Raw genomic sequence first — 21,713 nt, forward strand, 5'->3', positions numbered from 1 at the left:
TCATTTGTCTGGACCAAGTGAGGTCATCTCTGATGAACCCACAGAGAATCTAGAATTCAGAGACTCTCTCCACTTAAGCTCCATTAATGTTTATGAGGGCTTGACACCCCTCGGCTGCTTCCTTAAGTCCACAATCATCTCTTTAGTCTTGCAGACGTTGAGAGAGTTGTTGTACTGGCACTATGTAGCCAGGTTCTTTAACTCCTCCCTGTAAGCGGTCTCATCGTTGTTGGAGATGAGACCCAGGATGGAAGTGTCATCCCAGAATTTGAGGATGGTGTTGGAATTGGGTGTGGCCATGCAGTCACATGTGAACAGGGAGTACAGGAGGGGACTGAGCACGCAACCCTGTGGGGCTCCAGTGCTCAGGGTCAATGCAGAGGAGGTGAGGTTGCCCATTCTCCCCACCTGGGGACTGCCCGTCAGGAAGTCCAGGATCCAATTGCAAAGGGAGGTGTTAAGTCCCAGGGTCCTGTTACAGAAATTTCATTGATAAGAACTTTTAATGGAAGTAAGTAGAGAGACTAAATATTGGCAAAATTAGCTGTATAATTTATTTGCAAGGAGAGACACATCAAAAGCTTACAGAATAAACGTATGAGGAATCTCTGAGGAAAATACATGAACTGTCAGTATTTATTACAGTTAAAAGGGGTGTGGAAAGATACTGCACAGCTGTCTTAAGTCAACAATGCATACGTTTTACCCAAAGGGTGGGCTGTCCCCCCACCTTATCCCAAGGAACTAAGGAAACTGCTTATTCATTCTCTAAAGACAACATTTTTTCCTTATCTCTCCTGCCCCCGCTTGTGTCTTCCTCTATCCTGTCAAAGAAATTTACCCAAGTAGGGGCAAGGGGAACATCGTAAAAGACAGTCAATCACATTCCTGAAGAAGAAAGGACAGATACCCTTGGTTACCATTGGCTGAGGCTGATTAACAGATGGTCAGAGAACCCAATGATCCACTGGTATCAGTCAGATGTCACAAACAAAAACCAGAGTTACATAACAGGTAATAGAAAAGCAGACATTTCTAAAATGTACATTACACAAGTTCCATAACATGCCTGAGCTGAGGAACAAGCTTGCCAGGCACAATAATGTTGAATGCAGAGCTGTGGTCCATGAACAGCATCCTCACGTATGTGTTGCTTTTTTCCAGGTGGAAGAGGGCACTGTGTATCGTCAGGGCGATAGCATTGTCCGTAATGCAGTGGGATCACCCTAATGTACGTCATTGCAAAATGCTATATTCAATATGAATGCTCTGTAGGGACTTCAGATGGATTTCTGTAGTTCATTATCAGCACTGTGGAACAGAAGTGGTCTGATACACATGGTTGACACAGCAGGGTGATAGGAGTGGAACATATGAATGGCACATATCAGAAACAGATATGACTAAATCAAACTGAAAGAACTGAAATTAGCAGAAATGTTTTTACGGATTTAATTCAATAATAACATTTTGAAGATATTCATCAACTTGTTTATTAGACACACAAAAAATGTAAGACAGTACATCACACTGTAATGCTATACAAATGTTTTCCTAAGCCTTACACCTGAAAAAAGTAAAATCAAAAATGTGTGTATACAATGTTTCAGAAAATTTTTAATTATCAAAGCAATCATATAGCTTGCATTTGCTTACATAACAAACATGCAAACCCAATTTCATGTAAATATAGATATTAAAGTATTTGAGTCATTACACACACCAACAGCTTGTGTATTCTATGTGTTTGTGTGTATAGATGAATACATTACGTTTCCATTCATCCATCATTAGTCGCTCAGGTAGAGTAATGAAGTCCCTGTGGCAAGGAGTGCCACTGCAGCTGCCATGGCAACACCTGCACAACAAACAGCTATGTTAAATTCTTGATGATAATATGTTTAGTATGTGTCATGAAAGGAGGTTAAGTGATCACAATCCTATTACCCAATTTTTTTTACCATCTACTCTTCCGGTACATGCCTATATATACAGAAACAGTGTTTTACTCATTAGATCATAAATAATATTTAAAGGACATACTGATGTAATAGTTTTTGAGGCTTTTAGGAGCTTTATTGGGATGGTCACAGGGCATCTCAGGAACAGTGTCAACAGTGGATGTAGTCTTCAGCTTCAATGAAGTGCGTCCTGTTGAAGAAACTTTGTTTTCATTTGGTTATGCAGGAAGGGAAAGATTAATCATTTTAAGTTCATGCATCTTTAATAAATTATATTCTATTCACAAGTATGCAGCCTGTGATGCATACAGCCTTTTGATTAATTTTGGTTCAGGTTAATCAGGTTAATTTCTAATAGAGGTTAACACTCCCACAATTGCCTTATTAAAAAATAAATTCAAAAAGCAGGGGACTCATAACCCCCTGGAAGTAAATGTGGCAGTTTCTAAAAGAAAGCACAATGACAATGATCACAAAACGTTGGGGTGGTGTAGCTGTACGTTTTCATATTTTCCTTTGTATATTCCAAATTATTCAAAATTACATAAATGATAGAGGCCACTTTTGTGGGCCAACATTGGATATAAAAGGGTGACATACCCTAAATGAAAATTATCATGAAAATTATCAACACTGAAATCAAGAGAATTCATGTTACATTCAGCACAACACTATTTCTCCTTTAATAAGGTCCAACATACAATATTTAAGTTAAAAACAAATATACATTTTCTCAGAAAAACAACACAAAATTAAAGCTGCAAGCATTCAGCTAAAACTAGCCATATTGCTATTTCTTTTCAGTAGGACACATCAAACCCATGTCCATAGTTGCAAACAATATGGCATGTATGGTTTAACCTTTTCAATGTGGTAAAATGGAAACATCATTCATATATACACTAAAATAACAACACTGATCATGTGTACCAAATGTAATCACACTTAAAGCTGAACTACATAGGATTTTTGCATTAACACATCGGTATTCTATTAATCTGGATCATGGATGAATTCCTACCATATCAGACAGTCCCAGGCCCGCATCTAAAAAACCTCTGTATACCTTGTACTGCTCCTATGGAAAAAACAGGTCGGCTCTCGCAGTTGCATGATGTTTCCATTTAGCTATTTTGGAAGCATGCGTTTCAGATATTAGGAAGTGGATGACAGAGAATTTCTTGCTCTTAAACTCAAATAAAACAGAAATGCTCCTTTTAGGACCCAAAAAACAAAGAGCGTTGTTAGCAGATCTCACTGTGAACCTTGACGGCTGCATGGTCGTAGTGGCAGCACTAGATCGCTAGTTACGTTTGGACTTATGTTTTATAAACTTAGAAAAATTACCAATTTCTTCCCAAAAACTCAAGAACATCCCCATACTATTTTGACTAAATATTAATTTTTATATCTTATATATAATACAAACGATGTATTATGGTTCAAAACATCATATATAGTGATGTACACGCTTGTAATATTTATTCTGATGTACAAATGAGCCTTTCTAAGATGAACAGGCAATGTCGTTGCCTGGTGAAAAGTTCTCATAGCAACCCAAACTATACAACTATACAACCCATATTATACACGGAAAACCCCAATTATACACGGAACGCTTCAGGAAAGTGGCTACAAATAATATACCATTGGAATCGGACGATTATGGCGAATCTATTTTTTGAAATATTTATGCAAATGAACACTGTCCGTGGTATCGCGGATGTCGACTATGGATGGTTAACCTATAAATCAATAAATGGACTTGCTCCTACTTACCTTGCTGAAATGATCCAGCCATACATACCTACACGTAACCTTAGATCGCAAGATGCAGGCCTTTTAATTGTACCTAGAATTTCTAAACAAACAGTTGGCAGCAAGGCCTTTTCTCATAGAGCTCCACTCCTGTGGAATGATCTGCCAATTAAGGTTAGAAATGCAAACTCAGTGCAAACTTTCAAGTGTCTACTAAAAACTCATCTCTACAGCATGGTTTATAATTAGGTGTAGCCTGGCCCGGGGGCGTGAAGGTGACCAGTAGGCTTCATACTGTCCACCCTTGCTGTCTTGCCAGGTGGGCTCTCGTCGCCACTGGGATGCCCTCCCTCCATTGCCTTTCAGGGGAAGAGTCACTGGCTTGTTGTTGACTCTCTGTTGCGCACTTGGGCTGTACGCTGCTAGCAATACTCTGCCCTCATTCAGGGGGGTTGCGGTTGGTGGGTGTCCCTTTGGTTGATGCCTGGCAATGTTGATGCCTGGCAATTGATTTCCTGCCTGTTGGGCCCTGTCCGGGGCCTCCCCCGGGTAGGGCCACAGTGTCACCAGACCCCCCCCGTCTCAGTTTCGAAGGTGTTACGCTGCTATATTATTGTGCTGGGGGACATGAGGGATGTACTACTAACTTTTCTCAGTTTCCTCCAATTTTAAATTTTAGAAGGAGATGAGGTCCTGGTCCACACCTGCGGATTACCTGGTTTGGGGGGACCGTTGCTGTTCCTGCCCTTGTCCACCTGGTCATACTTCTGACCTAGTCTAAAATCAAATATACTCTGGATTTAGCCCAGAGAAATGTATTTATTATTCCAATTGGACTCTTAATATCTCACCCGGCACAGCCAGAAGAGGACTGGTCACCCCTTTGAGCCTGGGTCCTCTCCAGGTTTCTTCCTAAAATTCGACCTTCTTAGGGAGTTTTTCCTAGCCACTGAAATTCAACACTACTGTTGTTGGCTCCTTGGGGTTTAAGGCCGGGTGTCTCTGTAAAGCACTTTGTGACAACTGCTGTTGTAAAAAGCGCTTTATAAATACATTTTGAAGTTGCAGGAAACGTTATCCAGTGCACAGGAAGTGATGCGTTTGATGTATCAAACAAAGAGTTGAGGCTGGAAATATTAAGGAAGTGGCTACTCTTATTTTGTGTATGAAGCGGCCAGAGACACTAGCCAATTACATTTTTTTTTAATTAAGAAGTTCAGAATGTAACAGTACCTAAGAAAATACGGTTTGGATCAAAAGAAAGCAAATCTGGTAAAAGAGGGGCAGATAGACACCATTAGGAGTGAGCATTGGTGTAGCTGCCTAACCACCATGGAGGGAACTCATGGAGCAAAATGCATTAATCTTTGACACTGATGTGGCAATTCATCTGTAAAATAAGTGAAGTCAGCTAAAATGCTAGCTACCTATCTAACCTCAAACTGTTGTTAGTAATTGCCTCATATATTGGTGTTAATGTGGCTAGCTATACAGACAGCAGACATGGCTATAGTTATTGACTGTACATCTATTCAGCAGACATTGTTTGCAGGTTTTGCAACTAATACCAGCTTCTAATAACGTCAGCTTGCCAGCAAGGACAATGTTAGCTGCTTAGAATAACATCATACTGTTGTTAGTAATTGGCTATAACTAATTACCAGGCAAAAACTTGCGAGTGGAGTGGAGTGGGCCAAAATCCCTGCTGCAGTGTGTGCAAACCTGGTCAAGAACTACAGGAAACTTTTGATCTCTGTAATTGCAAACAAATGTTTCAGTACCAATGCTTAATCAGTTACAGTGTAGAAATATGGTGTTAAAAAAGAAGTAAAGTCTCGAAATACATTACTCCAAATAATTAAGGGGAACACAAATCACACATTGGGTCTCGATGAACGAAATATATTTAAGAGTGAAATCTTTAATGTACATTGAATAATTCATTGAAAACAAAATGATTTAACAATGGTTAATGGAAACCAAAATGATCAACCGATTGTGGGCTGGATTCAAACTCACACCAGAAATCAAAGTAAATCATTGAAATTACAGGCTGTTCCAACTTGCGTGAATTTCATCAATGCAACTCATCCAGCTTCTTATGTAATTCATCAAAGGTATTACAGTAATTAATTATCAGTGAAACAAAATAAAAACGATATTCTTGACTGTTATCCCGGAAGACTCCGGAGACGGTTGCAGTGTACAGACAGACCCGAAGGGCTGCGACCTCTGATGGGACAGAGGCAAAACAGCGGGCTTGGGAGGAGTTTGGGGAAGCCATTGGAGAAGGACTTTCGGTCGGCACCAAGGTGTTTCTGGAAAACCGTCCACCACCTCAGGAGGGGAAAATGGGGAACTATCCAAGCTGTGTACAGTAAGGATGGGACACTGTTGACCACAACTGAGGAGGTAATTGGGCGATGGAAGGAACACTTTGAGGAACACCTAAATCCCACTAACACGCCCTCTATAGTGGAGGCAGAGCTGGAGGCTGATGGGGAAGCATCGTCAATCTCCATGGCAGAAGTCACTGAGGTAGTCAAACAACTCCACAGTGGCAAAGCTCCGGGGATTGACGAGATCCGTCCAGAAATGTTGAAAGCTTTGGGTGTGGAGTGGGTTGTCTTGGATGACACGCCTCTTCAACATTGTGTGGGAGTCGGGGAAAGTGCCTAAGGAGTGCCAGCCCAGGGTGGTTCCCCTGATCAAAAAGGGGGACCAGAGAGTGTGTGCCAATTACAGGGGTATCACACTTCTCAGCCTCCCTGGGAAAGTCTACTCAAAGGTACTGGAAAGGAGGGTTCGGCAGATAGTTGAACCTCAGATTGAAGAAGAACAATGCGGATTCCAGCTCTTTACTGTTGCAAGGATCCTGGAGGGGGCCTGGGAATATGCCCATCCTGTCTACATGTGTTTTGTGGATCTGGAGAAGGCGTATGACCGGGTCCCCCGAGAGATACTGTGGGAGGTGCTGCGGGAGTATGGGGTGAGGAAGTCCCTTCTGAGGGTGTGATGGCAATTTCTAAAGTGCAAAACAGTTCTATGAAAATGGTAGGTAAGACAGGAGAAATCAATTGCGCAATAAACGGTTTATTATAAACTTGCAAGGAGAGAGTAAGCAGGTTACAAAGTAACAGTGAATAGTCTCTAACTCAATATAGCACATTCAACTGTATACATCACATAGGAAAAAGGGGTGTGGTAAGATGCTGCCATCTGTCTCATGTCAATCAAACACATTCCCTTTGTTCCATTATAACCTAAACATCTTCCCGGGAAGGCGTTCAGGAGGCATCCGGAACAGATGCCCAAGCCACCTCAGCTGACCCCTCTCGATGTGGAGGAGCAGCGGCTCTACTCTGAGCTCCTCCCGGGTGACCGAGCTTCTCACCCTATCTCTAAGGGATCGCCCAGTCCCCCTGCGGAGAAAGCTCATTTCAGCCGCCTGTATCCGGGATCTTGTCCTTTCGGTCATGACCCAAAGCTCATGACCATAGGTGAGAGTAGGAACGTAGATTGACCGGTAAATCGAGAGCTTTGCCTTGCGGCTCAGCTCTTTCTTCACCACGACAGATCGATACATCGACCACATTACTGCAGAAACTGCACTGATCCGTCTGTCAATCTCCCGTTCCATCCTTCCCTCACTCGTGAACAAGACCCCTAGATACTTAAACTCCTCCACTTGAGGCAAGAACTCTCCACCAACCTGAAGTGGGCAAGCCACCCTTTTCCGACTGAGGACCATGGCCGCGGATTTGGAGGTACTGATTTTCATCCCAACCGCTTCACACTGTCCCAGTGCATGCTGAAGGTCCTGGTTTGAAGGGGCAAACACGACAACATCATCCGCAAAGAGCAGAGACGAAATCGTGTGGTCCCCAAACCTGACACCCTCCAGCCCCTGGCTGCACCTAGAAATTCTGTCCATAAAAATTACGAACAGAACCGGCGACAAAGGGCAGCCCTGCCGGAGTCCAACATGCACTGGGAACATGTCTGACTTACTGCCGGCATTGTGAACCAAGCTCCTGCTTCGGTCGTACAGGGACCTGACAGCCCTTAGCAAAGGACCCAGGACCCCATACTCCCGAAGCACCCTCCACAGGATGCCGCTAGGGACACAGTCGAATGCCTTCTCCAAAGCCACAAAACACATGTGGATTGGTTGGGCAAACTCCCATGAACCATCCATCACCCTGTAGAGGGTATAGAGCTGGTCCAGTGTTCCACAGCCTGGACGAAAACCACACTGTTCCTCCTGAATTCGAGGATCTACTATCGGCCATATTCTCCTCTCCAGTACCATGGCATAGACTTTCCTGGGGAGGCTGAGAAGTGTGTTCCCCCTGTAGTTGGATCACACCCTCCGGTCCCCCTTCTTAAAAAGAGGGACCACCACCCCGGTCTGCCATCCCAGAGGCACTGTCCCCGACCGCCACGCGATGCTGCAAAGGCATGTCAACCAAGATAGCCCCACAACATCCAGAGACTTGAGGTACTCAGGGCAGATCTCATCCGCCCCTGGTGCCTTGCCACCGAGGAGTTTCTTGACTACCTGAGTGACTTCAGCCCGGGTGATGGACGAGTCCACCTTTGAGCCCTCAGCCTCTGCTTCCTCAATGGAAGACGTGACGGCGGGATTGAGGAGATCCTTGAAGTACTCCTTCCACCGCCCAACGACATCCCCAGTTGAGGTCAACAGCTGCCCACCTCTACTGTAAACAGCGTTGGTAGGGCACCGTTTCCCTCTCCTGAGGCGCCGTACGGTTTGCCAGAATCTCTTTGAGGCCAGCCGATAGTCCTTCTCCACGGCCTCACCGATCTCCTCCCAGGCCCAAGTTTTTGCCTCGACAACCACCCGGGCTGCAGTCCGCTTGGCCTGCCAGTACCCACAAGCCAACCAGGCCTGATAGGACTCCTTCAGCTTGACGGCATCCCTTACTTCCGGTGTCCACCACCGGGTTCGGGGATTGCCGCCTCGAGAGGCACCGGAGACCTTACGGCCACAGCTCCGAGCGGCCGCGTGGACGTTGAAGTCCCCCAGTAGAACGATGGAGTCTCCACTCGGAGCACTTTCCAGCACCCTTCCCAGAGACTCCAAGAAGGTTGGGTACTCTGCACTGCCGTTCGGCCCGTAGGCACAAACAACAGTGAGAGACCTATCCCCGACCTGTAGGTGCAGGGAAACGACCATTTCATTCACCGGGGTAAACTCCAACACATGGCGGCAGAGCTGGGGGGCTATAAGCAAACCCACACCAGCCTCTCACCATAGGCAACTCTAGAGGGGAGAAGAATCCATCCTCTCTGAAGGAGTGTGGTTCCAGAGCCCAAGCCATGCGTAGAGGTGATCCCGACTATCTCTAGTCGGTACCTCAACCTCACGCACAATCTCAGGCTCCTTCCCCGCCAGCGAGGTGACGTTCCACGTCCCTAGAACTAGTTTCTGTGTCCAGGGATCGGGTTGTCAAGGCCCCGCCTTCGACTGCCGCCCTATCCTCTACGCACCAACCCCTTATGGTCCCTCCTGCAGGTGGTGAGCCCACAAGAAGGCGGCCCCACGTCGCTCCTTCGGGCTGAGCCCGGCCGGACCCCGTGGGGTAAAGGCCCGGCCACCAGGCGATCGCATACGAGCCCCAACCCCGGGCCTGGCTCCAGGGTGGGGCCCCGGCTACGCCATACCATGCGACGTCACAGTCCTCAAAATGGTTTCCATTATTAAAGCGTTTTTGAACCGCTCTTAGTCTGACCCGTCACCCAGGACCTGTTTGACTTGGGAGACCCTACCAGGGGCATATAGCTCCAGACAACATAGCTCCTAGGGTCACTCGGGTACTCAAACCCCTCCACCACGTTAAGGTGGCAGTTCAAGATCAAAGTGTACAAGCTATATCGTCCTTTGTGTGGTTTAACCTGTTACCTCCACTGAGCTGCAACCGTCCCGGCGCCAGGACACCAAACATTTATGCCACAAAGTGTGCAAAGTGTTGTAAATATTTGTTTCTTTTTTTATAGGCATATTATACACTCACCTATAGGATTATTAGGGACACCAGTTCAATTTCTCATTAATGCAATTATCTAATCAACCAATCACATGGCAGTTGCTTCAATGCATTCAGGGATGTGGTCCTAGTCAAGACAATCTCCTGAACTCCAAACTGAATGTCAGAATGGAAAAGAAAAGTGATTTAAGCAATTTTGAGCGTGGCATGGTTGTTGGTGCCAGACAAGCCGGTCTGAGTATTGCACAATCTGCTCAGTTACTGGGATTTTCACGCACAACCATTTCTAGTGTTTACAAAGAATAGGGAAAAAACAAAAAAAAGGGAAAAACATTGAAAAGGGAAAAACATCCAGTATGCGGCAGTCCTGTGGGCGAAAATGCCTTGTTGATGCTAGAGGTCAGAGGAGAATGACATTTTGTGGCTGTTTCTTATGGCCTATTCATCCCCATATTACTCCCTGAATAACCAACAGTGATTCAGGAGGTCCCTCTGGCTCTTGACTCCCACTCTGACGCCATCATCTGACTGGCCATTTCAGAGATGTCCCAGAAGTCAATAAGTCTCCCCCTTCTTTCTCCTATTCCCTTCTACTCTTTTCCTTTCTACTCTTGCCAACTGTTTGCTTACTATCTATGTGTGTAAGGAGGCATATATACCAGATATGATCTAACATCATATATGGTGATCTAAGATATTTTGCAAACACCACATATAATGGTAGATCACCACATAATATACAAACACCACATATGATGTTAGATCACATATTATGCAAAAACCACATATGATGAAAACACCAATTATGATGTTAGATCACCAAATATGATGCAAACACCACATGTTAGATCATTGTAACCTGCCTCCTTGTGGCGCTTCCTGTTAGTACCTTTATGAAGGAAAGCTAACTTTCCATCATGTGTAACATTCCTGGGAGTGTGTAACCCTTATATTAATCACTTTTGCACTGTTGTATGTTCTGGGTATGTATGAACGTGAAAATTCAAAATGTGTCCAAATTGTCCAATTTGGCATAAAGTGTCCAATCTGGAAAGGTCACTTTGGCCTTGCTTTACAAATGAGTAAGTAGATCACTGAATTTTATATCAAATGGCCATGAAACTTAACCCAGATCCTGCTGACATCTAGTAGATCAAGTGGAAAGTTCCTCCAGGTTACTAATCCATGTTTGGCCTTCCCCACTGCAACTCAAACATGATGAGGAATTTTGTTTTACAAAAAAACATCACCCAGGTCAAAGGGTCTGGGTGTTGGGTAGGTGAAGGGAAGGGAGAGGCTGGTCAAGGTGTTTGGTTTATTGGGTCTCACAAATTTGTTTCAAGCCTAAGAACAATAAAAAGGGTCTGTTTTTTTGGGGCTCTCAGGGTAGGGGTTTGGTTTATTGGGTCTCACAGATATTTGTTTCAAGTGACTGCCAAAGAACAATAAAAAGGGGACAGAATTTTCAGTCTCATGGAGAAGTGAAGCGGTTGATCAGAAAACAATGTGTCTGTTTTGGGTCTAAAGTGAATCTGACTTTTCAAAGAGGTTATTCTTAGGAAGTATGTTTTGAGGAGTATGTTTTGATAAAAAAATCTTCCCCCCTTTACCCTAGGGAAGATGAGTATTGAAACGTTTCCATAGATTAAGGCTCATAAACAATTAAGATTCTAGCCCCACCCAAGGGGTGGATGCGCGTTTCAATCTTGGTAGCCTGTTTTCTTAATACAATAGCGTACAGTCGTGCATACGACTGGAAAAAAAACGACTGGAAAAAATTAAGAGACCACTGTAAAATTATCAGTTTCTCCGGTTTTACTATTCATAGGTATGTTTTTGAGTATAATGACAATTTTTGTTATATCTTGTAAACTACTGACAACATTACACCCAAATTCTGAATAAAAATATTGTCATTTAGAGTATTTTTCTGTAGAAAAACAACAACTGGTCAAAATAACCAAAAGAAAGATGCATTGTTTTCAGACCTTAAAAAATGCTAAGAAAACAAATGCACATTTTCAACAACAAAATAATAATGTTTTAACTTAGGAAAAGTTCAGAAATCAATATTTGGTGGAATAACCCTGATTTTTAATCACAGCTTACATGCGTCTTGGCATGCTCACCACCAGCCTGTCACATTGTTGTTGGGTGACTTTATGCCACCCAACAGAAATTCAAGTAGCTCGGCTTTGAATTTCATAAAAATTCAAGTAGCTTGGCTTTGTTTGATGGCTTGTGACCATTCATCTTCCTCTAGATCAAATTTCAGAGGTTTTCAATGAGGTTCAGGTCTGGAGAATGGGCTGGCCATGACAGGGTCTTGATCTGGTGGTCCTCCATCCACACCTTAATTGACCTGGCTGTGTGGCATGGAGCATTGTCCTGCCTGAAAAAACAATTGTCAGAGTTGGGGAACATTGTCAGAGCAGAAAGAAGCAGGTGTTCTTCCAGGATAACCTTGGCTTAATTCATGCATCCTTCACAAAGACAAATTTACCCGATTCCAGCCTTGCTGAAGAATACCCAGATCATCACCGATCAAATTTCACTGTGGGTGCAAGGCACTGTGGCTTGTAGGCCTCTCCAGGTCTCCGTCTAACCATTAGACGACCATGTGTTGGGGAAAGTTGAAAATGTGACTTTAATCCATTCCTCTACGGTCTAATCCTTATGGTCTTATGCAAACTTCAGCCTGGCTCTTCTTTGCTTCTCACTGATGAAGGGCATTTTTCTAGCTTTGCGTGACTTCAGCCCTGCTCCTAGGAGCCTGTTTCAAACCGTCCTCGCCATGCACTTCAGCCCAGCTACTGTTTGCAATTCTTTTTGTAGGTCACATGATGTCATCCTACGGTTGTTGAGTGACATTCGAATGAGTCATCTCAGTCAGTGGAAAATGTCAGTATGAAAGCAACCTGACCCTCACTGTATCCCTCTGCCAGTAAAGCCAGAATTTAACCCTTCTTTTCCTCACTCAAAGCTTTTCTTTTCTACTCTTTTGTCATGCTGAATAGTCTTTTTTTATTCAAATTATATTTGAGGTACTACTTGCACTGTTTTTGCCATCCAGCTGGTGATATTCCAAGAGAAGAGTGATGACCACAGCAGTGTTTTTATACTTTTCCTCGTAAAATTTGATTTGGTTCAGGTAATCACCCAATCACCCTAATTAAGTAAAATGAAGTGTGCCTGTGTTGGAATTTAACAGACACTGGTATGGAATGGCTGCCATACATGTAGAGATGCTGATTTAAGAAATATTAGGAGTGGTCTCTTAATTTTTTTCCCAGAGCTGTATTTCTTTATTACTCTGTGGTTAATTGTTTCTTGTTTTTGTGTTCATAGAAACGCAATTGCTTTTCTTGAAACCGTTATCAATACCTTTCATAAGTTGCCAGATAGGTTTTTATCTTTTCTACTGTTTATCTATTAATTTCTATATTGTTAATATTTAGTATGTTGCGAGGAGTTAATAATTGAAAGTCTAACAAATAGGAGTAAGAAAAGAGTGCTGTTATATGGTTTTGTTGTTTTATGGGCTTTGTGGGAGTGGCACAGAGAACGCACAAAACAAGCTTGTCGTACGTACATTCTTTGATTACTCAGATTGTGGTCATGTGTTGGTGGTAGGGGTGTAACGATCCATCTACTACATTGATGTATCGATATATATTCCTATGATCCAACTAAAATCGATCTGTGCTCAGCAAGTTGGCCTTCCGGACGACATATATCGATCTAACATTGTTTTAAAATGTAATCAATCGATTGTATCGATACTAGGAAATAACCCATTGGATTTAAGCATGTCAGACTTTATAGGAATGTTTTTTCTTAGCACTTTTAATGATAAAGGCGATAAACGTTACTCGATTCAGTCTACCTATCCGTGACGTCATTGCCGCGGGCCAGCAGCAGCGCAAAGACAACAAAACATAGCATGGCAGATGGCAGAGAAGCCGACGAGCAAGAAATTATCAAGCCACCATTGCAGTCCAGTGTGTGGAAAGTGTTGGTTGCACTTCATTTTTGATATTAATACTGTATTTGTATTATTTCTATGTTGAAAAACAACAGCAAAAGTAGCAGGTAAACCTACTGTTAATTCAACCTGAAGAGATGTTGGTTGCGCTTTATTTTTGATATTAATATAGTAGTATTTTTATGTTGAAAAACAAAAGCACAAGTAGCAGGTAAACCTACTGTTGAAATGTTGGTTGCACTTACTGTACTTTTATTGAAAATTTATTGAATATTGAAAATGAGAGCAGAACATTTTAACTTCAAAAAAACGTTACACAATGGTTAATGGTGTCTAGCTAAATATTAAAACTGCGTGATATTACTGCGTGACAAAAATGTGATAATGTCAAGAGGCTATACCGACACCCAGCAATGTATTGCTGAGTGGTGTAGTGATTAAAGACACAGCCTCTTATGTGGGAGACCCGGGTTTGCCTCCAGGGAGGGCAACAACGATCATCTCTCTTTATTGTGGGCCGGCTGAACTACGCTTGCCTTGTTTCCTACTTTTCCAGACCACACAGTTCATAGCAAAACAGGAAATACACACTGTCTGGAATATGTACACTATGGCATGTATGCTTTGCCATGGAAAATAAAAATATTTTTCCACAGATCCACTCTAAAGCAATAACCTATTTATAATGATTTAAGTATCTCCTTATGCAATGTTCACAAATGACTGAAATCATGGAAACCCACCTATGATGGCCTCCTGAGAGGTGTCTATACTGTCCTCGGGCATGTCCCAGTCCAGCAACTCTTTGAGACGATCACTTACATCCGACAGACACTCATCTGGAAACATGTAGTCACACACACATAGAGTCATGCCGGGCAAAGAGGCAAACACTCTCCGAGGAAGCACCTGTTCGACCGACCCTGCCGAGAAGAGGAGAGCAAAAAGTCAGTACTAATTTAAGTCATCCAAAATCTGCTTGCCTACTGAGTATTAACTACTAGGCTAGTAATTTCTTAAAATGACTTGTCAATTATAGAAAAGCATCATATATTTTTTTACATTTTAGTTTCAGTTTTTTTTTTATTTAACTTTGTCAGATGATCTTTTGGAGCTTGGCTGATCTACTGTAGACAGAAGTAATTAACTGCCTTTTTCATTTTGATGCTTTGTTTGCCTTGAAACAAGCAATAGGCTCTGTGCATAAGCGTATGGAGGAACCTCCGCTTTAGCCAGATGTCGGCATTTCATTTTCCGGTTTACTTAAGGCGATCACCCGCTTCTCCCAAAATTTCAGTTTTTAGTAGATGTCTCCAAGACCTGCCTAAAATAAGCATTAGTGATGTCCATCGAATTGTTGATGCCTGGTCCCCTGCTCCAACAAGCAAGCGGAACAAGGGATTCAAACTCTACGTATCGAGTTATCTGCACAACTACGAGGGTAAGTAGTTTACTGTGGTGTGCCGGCCGGCTATCGGCTAAGCTAGTTAGCGATGTGTTCCTTTTTAGTGTAGTACAATAGAACACATAAAAATTCACCCTAGCCTCAAAAACGGCAAAAGAACACTGGCTGAGCTGGAACGCTAGCGTGTCATAGCAAGTGAACTGAAACGAACCATCGTTCAGCCTCTTCAACCTGAATGAAGCTTAAAATTCCATAGCCTCAAAAAAGCACCGAAACAGGTCTCCTCTTTTATTTTACTACTGTAACCTCATTTCACAACGAAACAGAAAAATAACAACTGGCATAGGAAGTAAACTTCTGGACCTATATGGTATTAATTGCGCTTAAATCTGCGTTACGTGGAAGTATATATAAAAAAATCGCCTTTTCTGACTATTTCTAGTCTAGTGTTTGAAGTCATTGAATGGCGCAAGCCATATTTTATTAAAAAGAGGAAATTATCCTGATTAAAATGATGCCCCACTTGTACCTTGAAAATTAAATGAGTCACGTAAACCGGAAACTGCAATACCGACTTCTAGACAAAAGCGGAAGTTCCTCACTACGCTGGTGCACAGAGTCTATCAAGTAGTTTGTTTCTGCTCTCAATAGACCAGTTAATCTTAGAAGTTCTGTAGCAGTTAATTTGTTTTGGTAGCGATTGCTGAGTTAATTAACTCTCAGGCTAGTAGGGGTGTGGTTTGTCCTTCACTTGGCTGTTTTCAATTAGTGAGTATTTAGGCTTTTTTATTTCCTCACACTGCAGCTTGAAGCAGAATCTTGTCTAATGGCAGTGTTGTCGCCTGCATCTAAGACTGTCGCTGAAATAGACAGCTCTGCCGAGTTGTTCTGAGGAGTAATTTGAGGAATTTAAGAAAGTAAGATACTTGTTGACCCATGTAAAAAAAAAAAAAAAAAAAACATTGCTGTCAGTTTTGTGAAATGTCTCTCTTCATCCCTATTCACCTGTCTTTTTAATTTCTATAGTAACCTTTCTAACCTTGTGTTAGAATACCTGTCAACAATCCCGAATACATCTCAAACAATAGTGCCCTCCAGGCTCTTGAGTTCCTGGCCCTGACAGAAACATGGATTTCCCATGTTTGAAGACATATATCCTAAATCCTTCTCTCTTCTATCTCCAGAGTCTATTCCACCCTACTCTCCATGCTGTCCAAAGCCCTAAGACTCTCACTGTCCCCTTTCCTCCTCATTAACTCATTGCCCACTGGTCGATCACATGTGGTACTTGGTCATGTATTAACTGCTTTCCCCCCTCTCTTATCAGTTGATATCCTGCCACTTGTGATTTCTCCAAACAACTCTCTTCTTATGTCAGAACAATCTCCTCGACTCTAACCAATCAACATTAAAAACCGGGCCACTCCACCAAGAATGTAACAGAAGCTTCCATCCTCTCTGATTTGGGTATCTCAGCCTCTGCTTACTTTAGAATTGCTTCCTGCCAGGCAGGTCAATCCTACCAGGTGATGAGGAGAGGATCAGTGTCTGCCATTCTGCCTTTTACTACTGGTGTTCCCCAAGGCATGGTTCTTCACCATCTTCTCTCTATAAACCAAGTCTCTATGCCCGTTCCTGCACCCAGATGACAAAACACATTTTCATGTGCCTGGCGGACATCACTGCTTGAATGCCAGCCCAGCAACTCAAGCTTAATCTTGCAAGATTGAACTGTTCTTCCTTTGAAGGAAGGCCTGTCTGCTCCAGAACATGTTTTCATGGTTGATAACTGCACAGCGTCCTCCAAAGAACCTTGCCGTGACCATAGATGACACGCTGACATTCTCTGCTAACATCAAGTCAATGACTGGCTCTGCTGGTTCATGCTTTACAGCATTCGTAGAGTACAACCTTACCACATTCAGGAAGCAGCACTTGTCTAGACACTTGACATCTCATATTTAGATTACTGCAAATGAGTCTCGGTGGAGCTCCCAGCGTGTGCACCCAAACCACTGCAACTCATTCAGAATGGAGGAGTTTCCAGTTGAACCTGAAATCCGTTTCAAGGCTATAGTTCATACAGAGTGACAAAAAAAATCCTACATCCCGATGACATCATGAAGAAAAACATGAGAAATACAATATTTCGACTCTAAAACATACAAGACATTCACAAAACACAAGTTCCTCCGCTGGACAAAGACGACAAAATGTACCCCTCAAAAGTGAAAGAAGGTAACAAGCTGAATCCAAAAACATGGCTAGCAGAAACACATATCAGTCAGACCCAACAGTGCTGGAGGAGCTGAGGAAACTTCAAAAGAAAACCAAGATGGACACAACCACACTAAAATGGCCCTTGACCGTCTGGAACAAACAGTTACTGACATAAAAGGCCAACGAGCCGAACATGGGAGAGAATAGGTAAACTAGAGGAAAGAATCTGCATGGCCGAAAGCACAAGGATGCGCAATCACAAAACAACGATTTTTCCAATACCAGAAGGGAGGGAGATTTACAGCCGGATTTGTTAAAGACATGCTTCAGAAGGAATTATACTACCACCAGACATGAACAGTAAGATCGAAAGGAAGCATCGTTCACTGGTGGCCAAACCTAAAGATTCAACAATCCCCACAAGAATGATAATAGTGAGACTTCTGGATGCTGCAGTAAAAGACGCAATCATAAAACTAGCATGGAGCCAGGGACCAGTTCTCTTTCAAGGCAAGCGGATATACACTCACTCTGAACATTTTTGCATGTTAAAGGTCCCATGACATGCTACTTTTTGTAGGCTTTAATATAGGCCATAGTGGTCCCTAGTACTGTATCTGAAATCTTTTTTCAAAAATTCAGCCTTGCTGCAGAGTTATAGCCACTACAATACAGTCACAGAATGAGCTTCCTTCAAACGGCCCGTATTGGTGTCTGTGACTTTAAATTTTAATGAGGATGAAAAAGGCGGGGCAAGGTGGTGGGTGGGCGTGGCCTTTACTATCTTGCGGCAAAGGTAACGTGCATGTTTACCGGTATGTCTGGATCATATTGCAATGGCACGAAGACACATTGAAGCATTTCAGTTTGACCCAGAATCCGATCCAGATGGAGAAGCAACGGATGAAGAAGTTGCTCAGCGCCTCCAGAAGGATGTTTCCGAATGGTTAGTTAAAAATATTATGTCTATATGATACTTTGTTAGGATGTCTGATTATCATGTAAGTTAAAGCTAAAGCTAATCTGCTTTTGCCTTTTCATGTTTCTCTGATTTGTGATGATTTTAAAGCTGTGTTAGCATCTATATCAGTAAATATTCTAGTTTAGAGAAGAGGGTTTTTTTAAATGTAAAAATTCTCCCTTCATATCATGAAGTCACGTTACACAAGATATATAAAGCCTATATATTTATGTGCGCGCAGGAGTAAATAATTTTGTTGTGTAACATTATGTACATAGTCGTCGGTGAAATGTTTGCCACAGACATGCAAAACTTTGGGAAGCTGTGTCGGCGCTTTTCCGGAGAAAATGAAATCATTCCACTGGTTCTTCTGTGGCATGTACGAAGGAAGTAAAAAAAGGCTTCGTTGCTCATCTCTACATCCTATTACTGAGCAATTATTGTGTTTCCTTCGCTCAAAAGCCATGATGCCCCTCCTCGTCGCGTAGACAAATTGAAGTCGCGCTCACACACATGTGTGCCTCACACCTGGCTCTATTTAAATTCTTTCTCTGGGCGGGCAAAGCAGAAAAAGGGGAGTTACCATGGGAGTTAACAATTTCTCCTTGCGACGTCACAAAGAGACGGGTCCAGATCAGCCTGTTTGATTCTCCGTTTTCTCCAAGTCAGAGAAAGATAGAAAATGCTCAATTTACACCGAATGGAATTTTTAGAAAATTTGGGACTATATATAGGCTAGGTGAACTCATATTAATGTTAAAAAACCTCACAAAATGAAAATTTCATGTCAGGGGACCTTTAATGTAATATTGGTCGCATTTGCACAATTTGCGCTTTTTTTCCACAGAGACGGTAGGTCACACCTCTCTGCCCTATTATCAACTGGGACTTGACACAGTTAGAACTCAACCGCTGTGTCAGTTTGCTGTTGTGTTACTTGTGGTGTTCTTTTTTTCTTTTTCGTCCTGACATATGTTATGGACGATGTTCTGGTGGCGTTTAGATATTCTGATATCCATGGGTAAACAGATAGGTAGCTATACTGTGGGATCGTACATTGATTATGGTTGAGTTAAACTTTATTAGTAATAATATTAGAGGAATGACTGATCCGGTCAAAAGGAAATACATTCTCAGACTAGAGGAATTACACTGTTCTGTGGCTCTGATTCAGGAAACGCATATGTCCGAGACTAAACTGAAGAGGGCGTGGGTTGATCAGGTTTATAGTGCATTGTGTGGAATGGAAAAGAAAAGAGATGTGTTATGGAAATTGTTGAACATGTACATTTGAGAAATGTCTGCCTCTCTATTACATGAAATGTAACTCTAGTCTCTGATTGTGACAAGCAAACATGCTTTCACTGGACGTTTGGGGGAAGCCTGCGAGTGTAAGTTTGATTTCTGTGCAAAACAGGAAACATGAAGCAACTCCATCAATGCCACAACACATATCATATTAGCAACATCAGCATTGTCCAAAATGGCTGGTTCTCTCTCTCTAACCTCCCACTAACTCAACACATCCAAAGACAAAATGCATAGATTTAGAAAAATAATTTCTGCATATTAGGAATGGATTTCAGAATCCCAATTAATCAGATTTTTTATCACTTACCAAAGTGTGTGTGTCTGCTAAATGACAAAGAAAATTCTAAAAAATTTAAAAGTCAGATGTATGCGGGTTGTAGCAATTCCTTTGAGGAAGAGAAAAGGTTATTATTTATTTGTTTTGTGTGCTAATCAAATTAAATCAAATTATTATTATATATAATTTTTATTTAACCTTTATTTTAGCAGGGGAGGTCATGCTGAGACCACAAATACTTTTTGTAAATATTTTTGGGGACTCATGGACGCCCCGTTCTCCAGACTAAAGAGGAGAGGGACCATCCAGCTTCTTATCAATCAATAAATCAATCAAATTTATTTATAAAGCCCTTTTTACAACAGCAGTTGTCACAAAGTGCTTTACAGAGACACCCGGCCTTAAACCCCAAGGAGCCAACAACAGTAGTGTTGAATTTCAGTGGCTAGGAAAAACTCCCTAAGAAGGTCGAATTTTAGGAAGAAACCTAGAGAGGACCCAGGCTCAGAGGGGTGACCAGTCCTCTTCTGGCTGTGCCGGGTGAGATATTAAGAGTCCAATTGGAATAATAAATACATTTCTCCGGGCTAAATCCAGAGTCTATTTGATTTTAGACTAGGTCAGAAGTATGACCAGGTGGACAAGGACAGGGACAGCAACAGGCCCCCCAAACCAGGTAATCCGCAGGTGTGGACCAGGACCTCATCTCCTCCTAAAATTTAAAACTGGAGGAGACTGAGAAAAGTTAGTAATACATCCCTCATATCCCCCAGCACAATAATATAGCAGCGTAACACTTTGGAACTGAGACGGGGGGGTCCGGTGACACTGTGGCCCTACCCGGGGGAGGCCCCGGACAGGGCCCAACAGGCAGGAAATCAATCCAACCACATTGCCAGGCATCAACCAAAGGGACACCCACCAACCGCAACCCCCCTGAATGAGGGCAGAGTATTGCTAGCAGCGTACAGCCCAATTGCACAAGAGCGCAACAGAGAGTCAACAACAAGCCAATGACTCTTCCCCCGAAAGGCAATGGAGGGAGGGCATCCCAGTGGCGACGAGAGCCCACCTGGCAAGACAGCAAGGGTGGACAGTATGAAGCCTACTGGTCACCTACACGCCCCCGGGCCAGACTACACCTAATTATAAACCATGCTGTAGAGATGAGTTTTTAGTAGACACTTGAAAGTTTGCACTGAGTTTGCATTTCTAACCTTAATTGGCAGATCATTCCACAGGAGTGGAGCTCTATGAGAAAAGGCCCTGCTGCCAACTGTTTGTTTAGAAATTCTAGGTACAATTAAAAGGCCTGCATCTTGCGATCTAAGGTTACGTGTAGGTGCGTATGGCTGGATCATTTCAGCAAGGTAAGTAGGAGCAAGTCCATTTATTGATTTATAGGTTAAGAGTAAAACCTTAAAATCAGCCCTTACCCTAACAGGCAGCCAGTGTAAGGACGCCAGGACAGGAGTAATGTGTTCAAAAAGAAATTCGAGTTAGGATTCTAGCAGCCGTGTGCAGCACTAATTGAAGTTTATTCATTAATTTGTCTGGATAACCAGAGAGAAGAGCATTGCAGTAATCTAATCTAGAAGTAATGAAAGCATGGATTAATTTTTCTGCATCAGTTTTTGATAGAAAGTTTCTAATTTTTGCAATGTTTCGAAGATGAAAATAAGCAACTCTTGAGACATATTTTATATGTTCTTCAAAGGAGAGGTCAGGGTCAAGGGTAACGCCAAGGTTTTTTACCGTTTTTTGGGATACGACCATGCAGCCGTCGAGGTTCACAGTTAGATCTGCTAACAACGCTCTTTGTTT

General features: G+C 42.7%; 1 protein-coding gene across 5 annotated transcripts in view; it reads right to left on the reverse strand.

Moving 5' to 3' along the window:
* Window positions 1-594: 594 nt before the first annotated feature.
* The window catches only part of odr4 (odr-4 GPCR localization factor homolog), a 77,533-nt gene continuing 56,414 nt past the window's right edge, over window positions 595-21,713 (reverse strand). For 4 of the 5 annotated variants that reach the window (XM_029117293.2, XM_029117294.2, XM_029117292.2 and 1 more), the window contains 3 exons: window positions 14,459-14,638; window positions 2,044-2,151; window positions 595-1,858 (listed from right to left, as the gene is read on the reverse strand). In XM_029117293.2, coding sequence (XP_028973126.2) covers window positions 1,791-1,858; window positions 2,044-2,151; window positions 14,459-14,638 — 356 coding nt within the window. In that variant the 3' untranslated portion in view covers window positions 595-1,790. The remainder of the gene's footprint in view (window positions 1,859-2,043; window positions 2,152-14,458; window positions 14,639-21,713) is intronic. The other variant, XM_029117300.2, reaches the window with a different exon arrangement.

The sequence above is a fragment of the Esox lucius genome, chromosome 3, assembly GCF_011004845.1.
Source record: "Esox lucius isolate fEsoLuc1 chromosome 3, fEsoLuc1.pri, whole genome shotgun sequence".
Taxonomy (NCBI): Eukaryota; Metazoa; Chordata; class Actinopteri; order Esociformes; family Esocidae; genus Esox; species Esox lucius.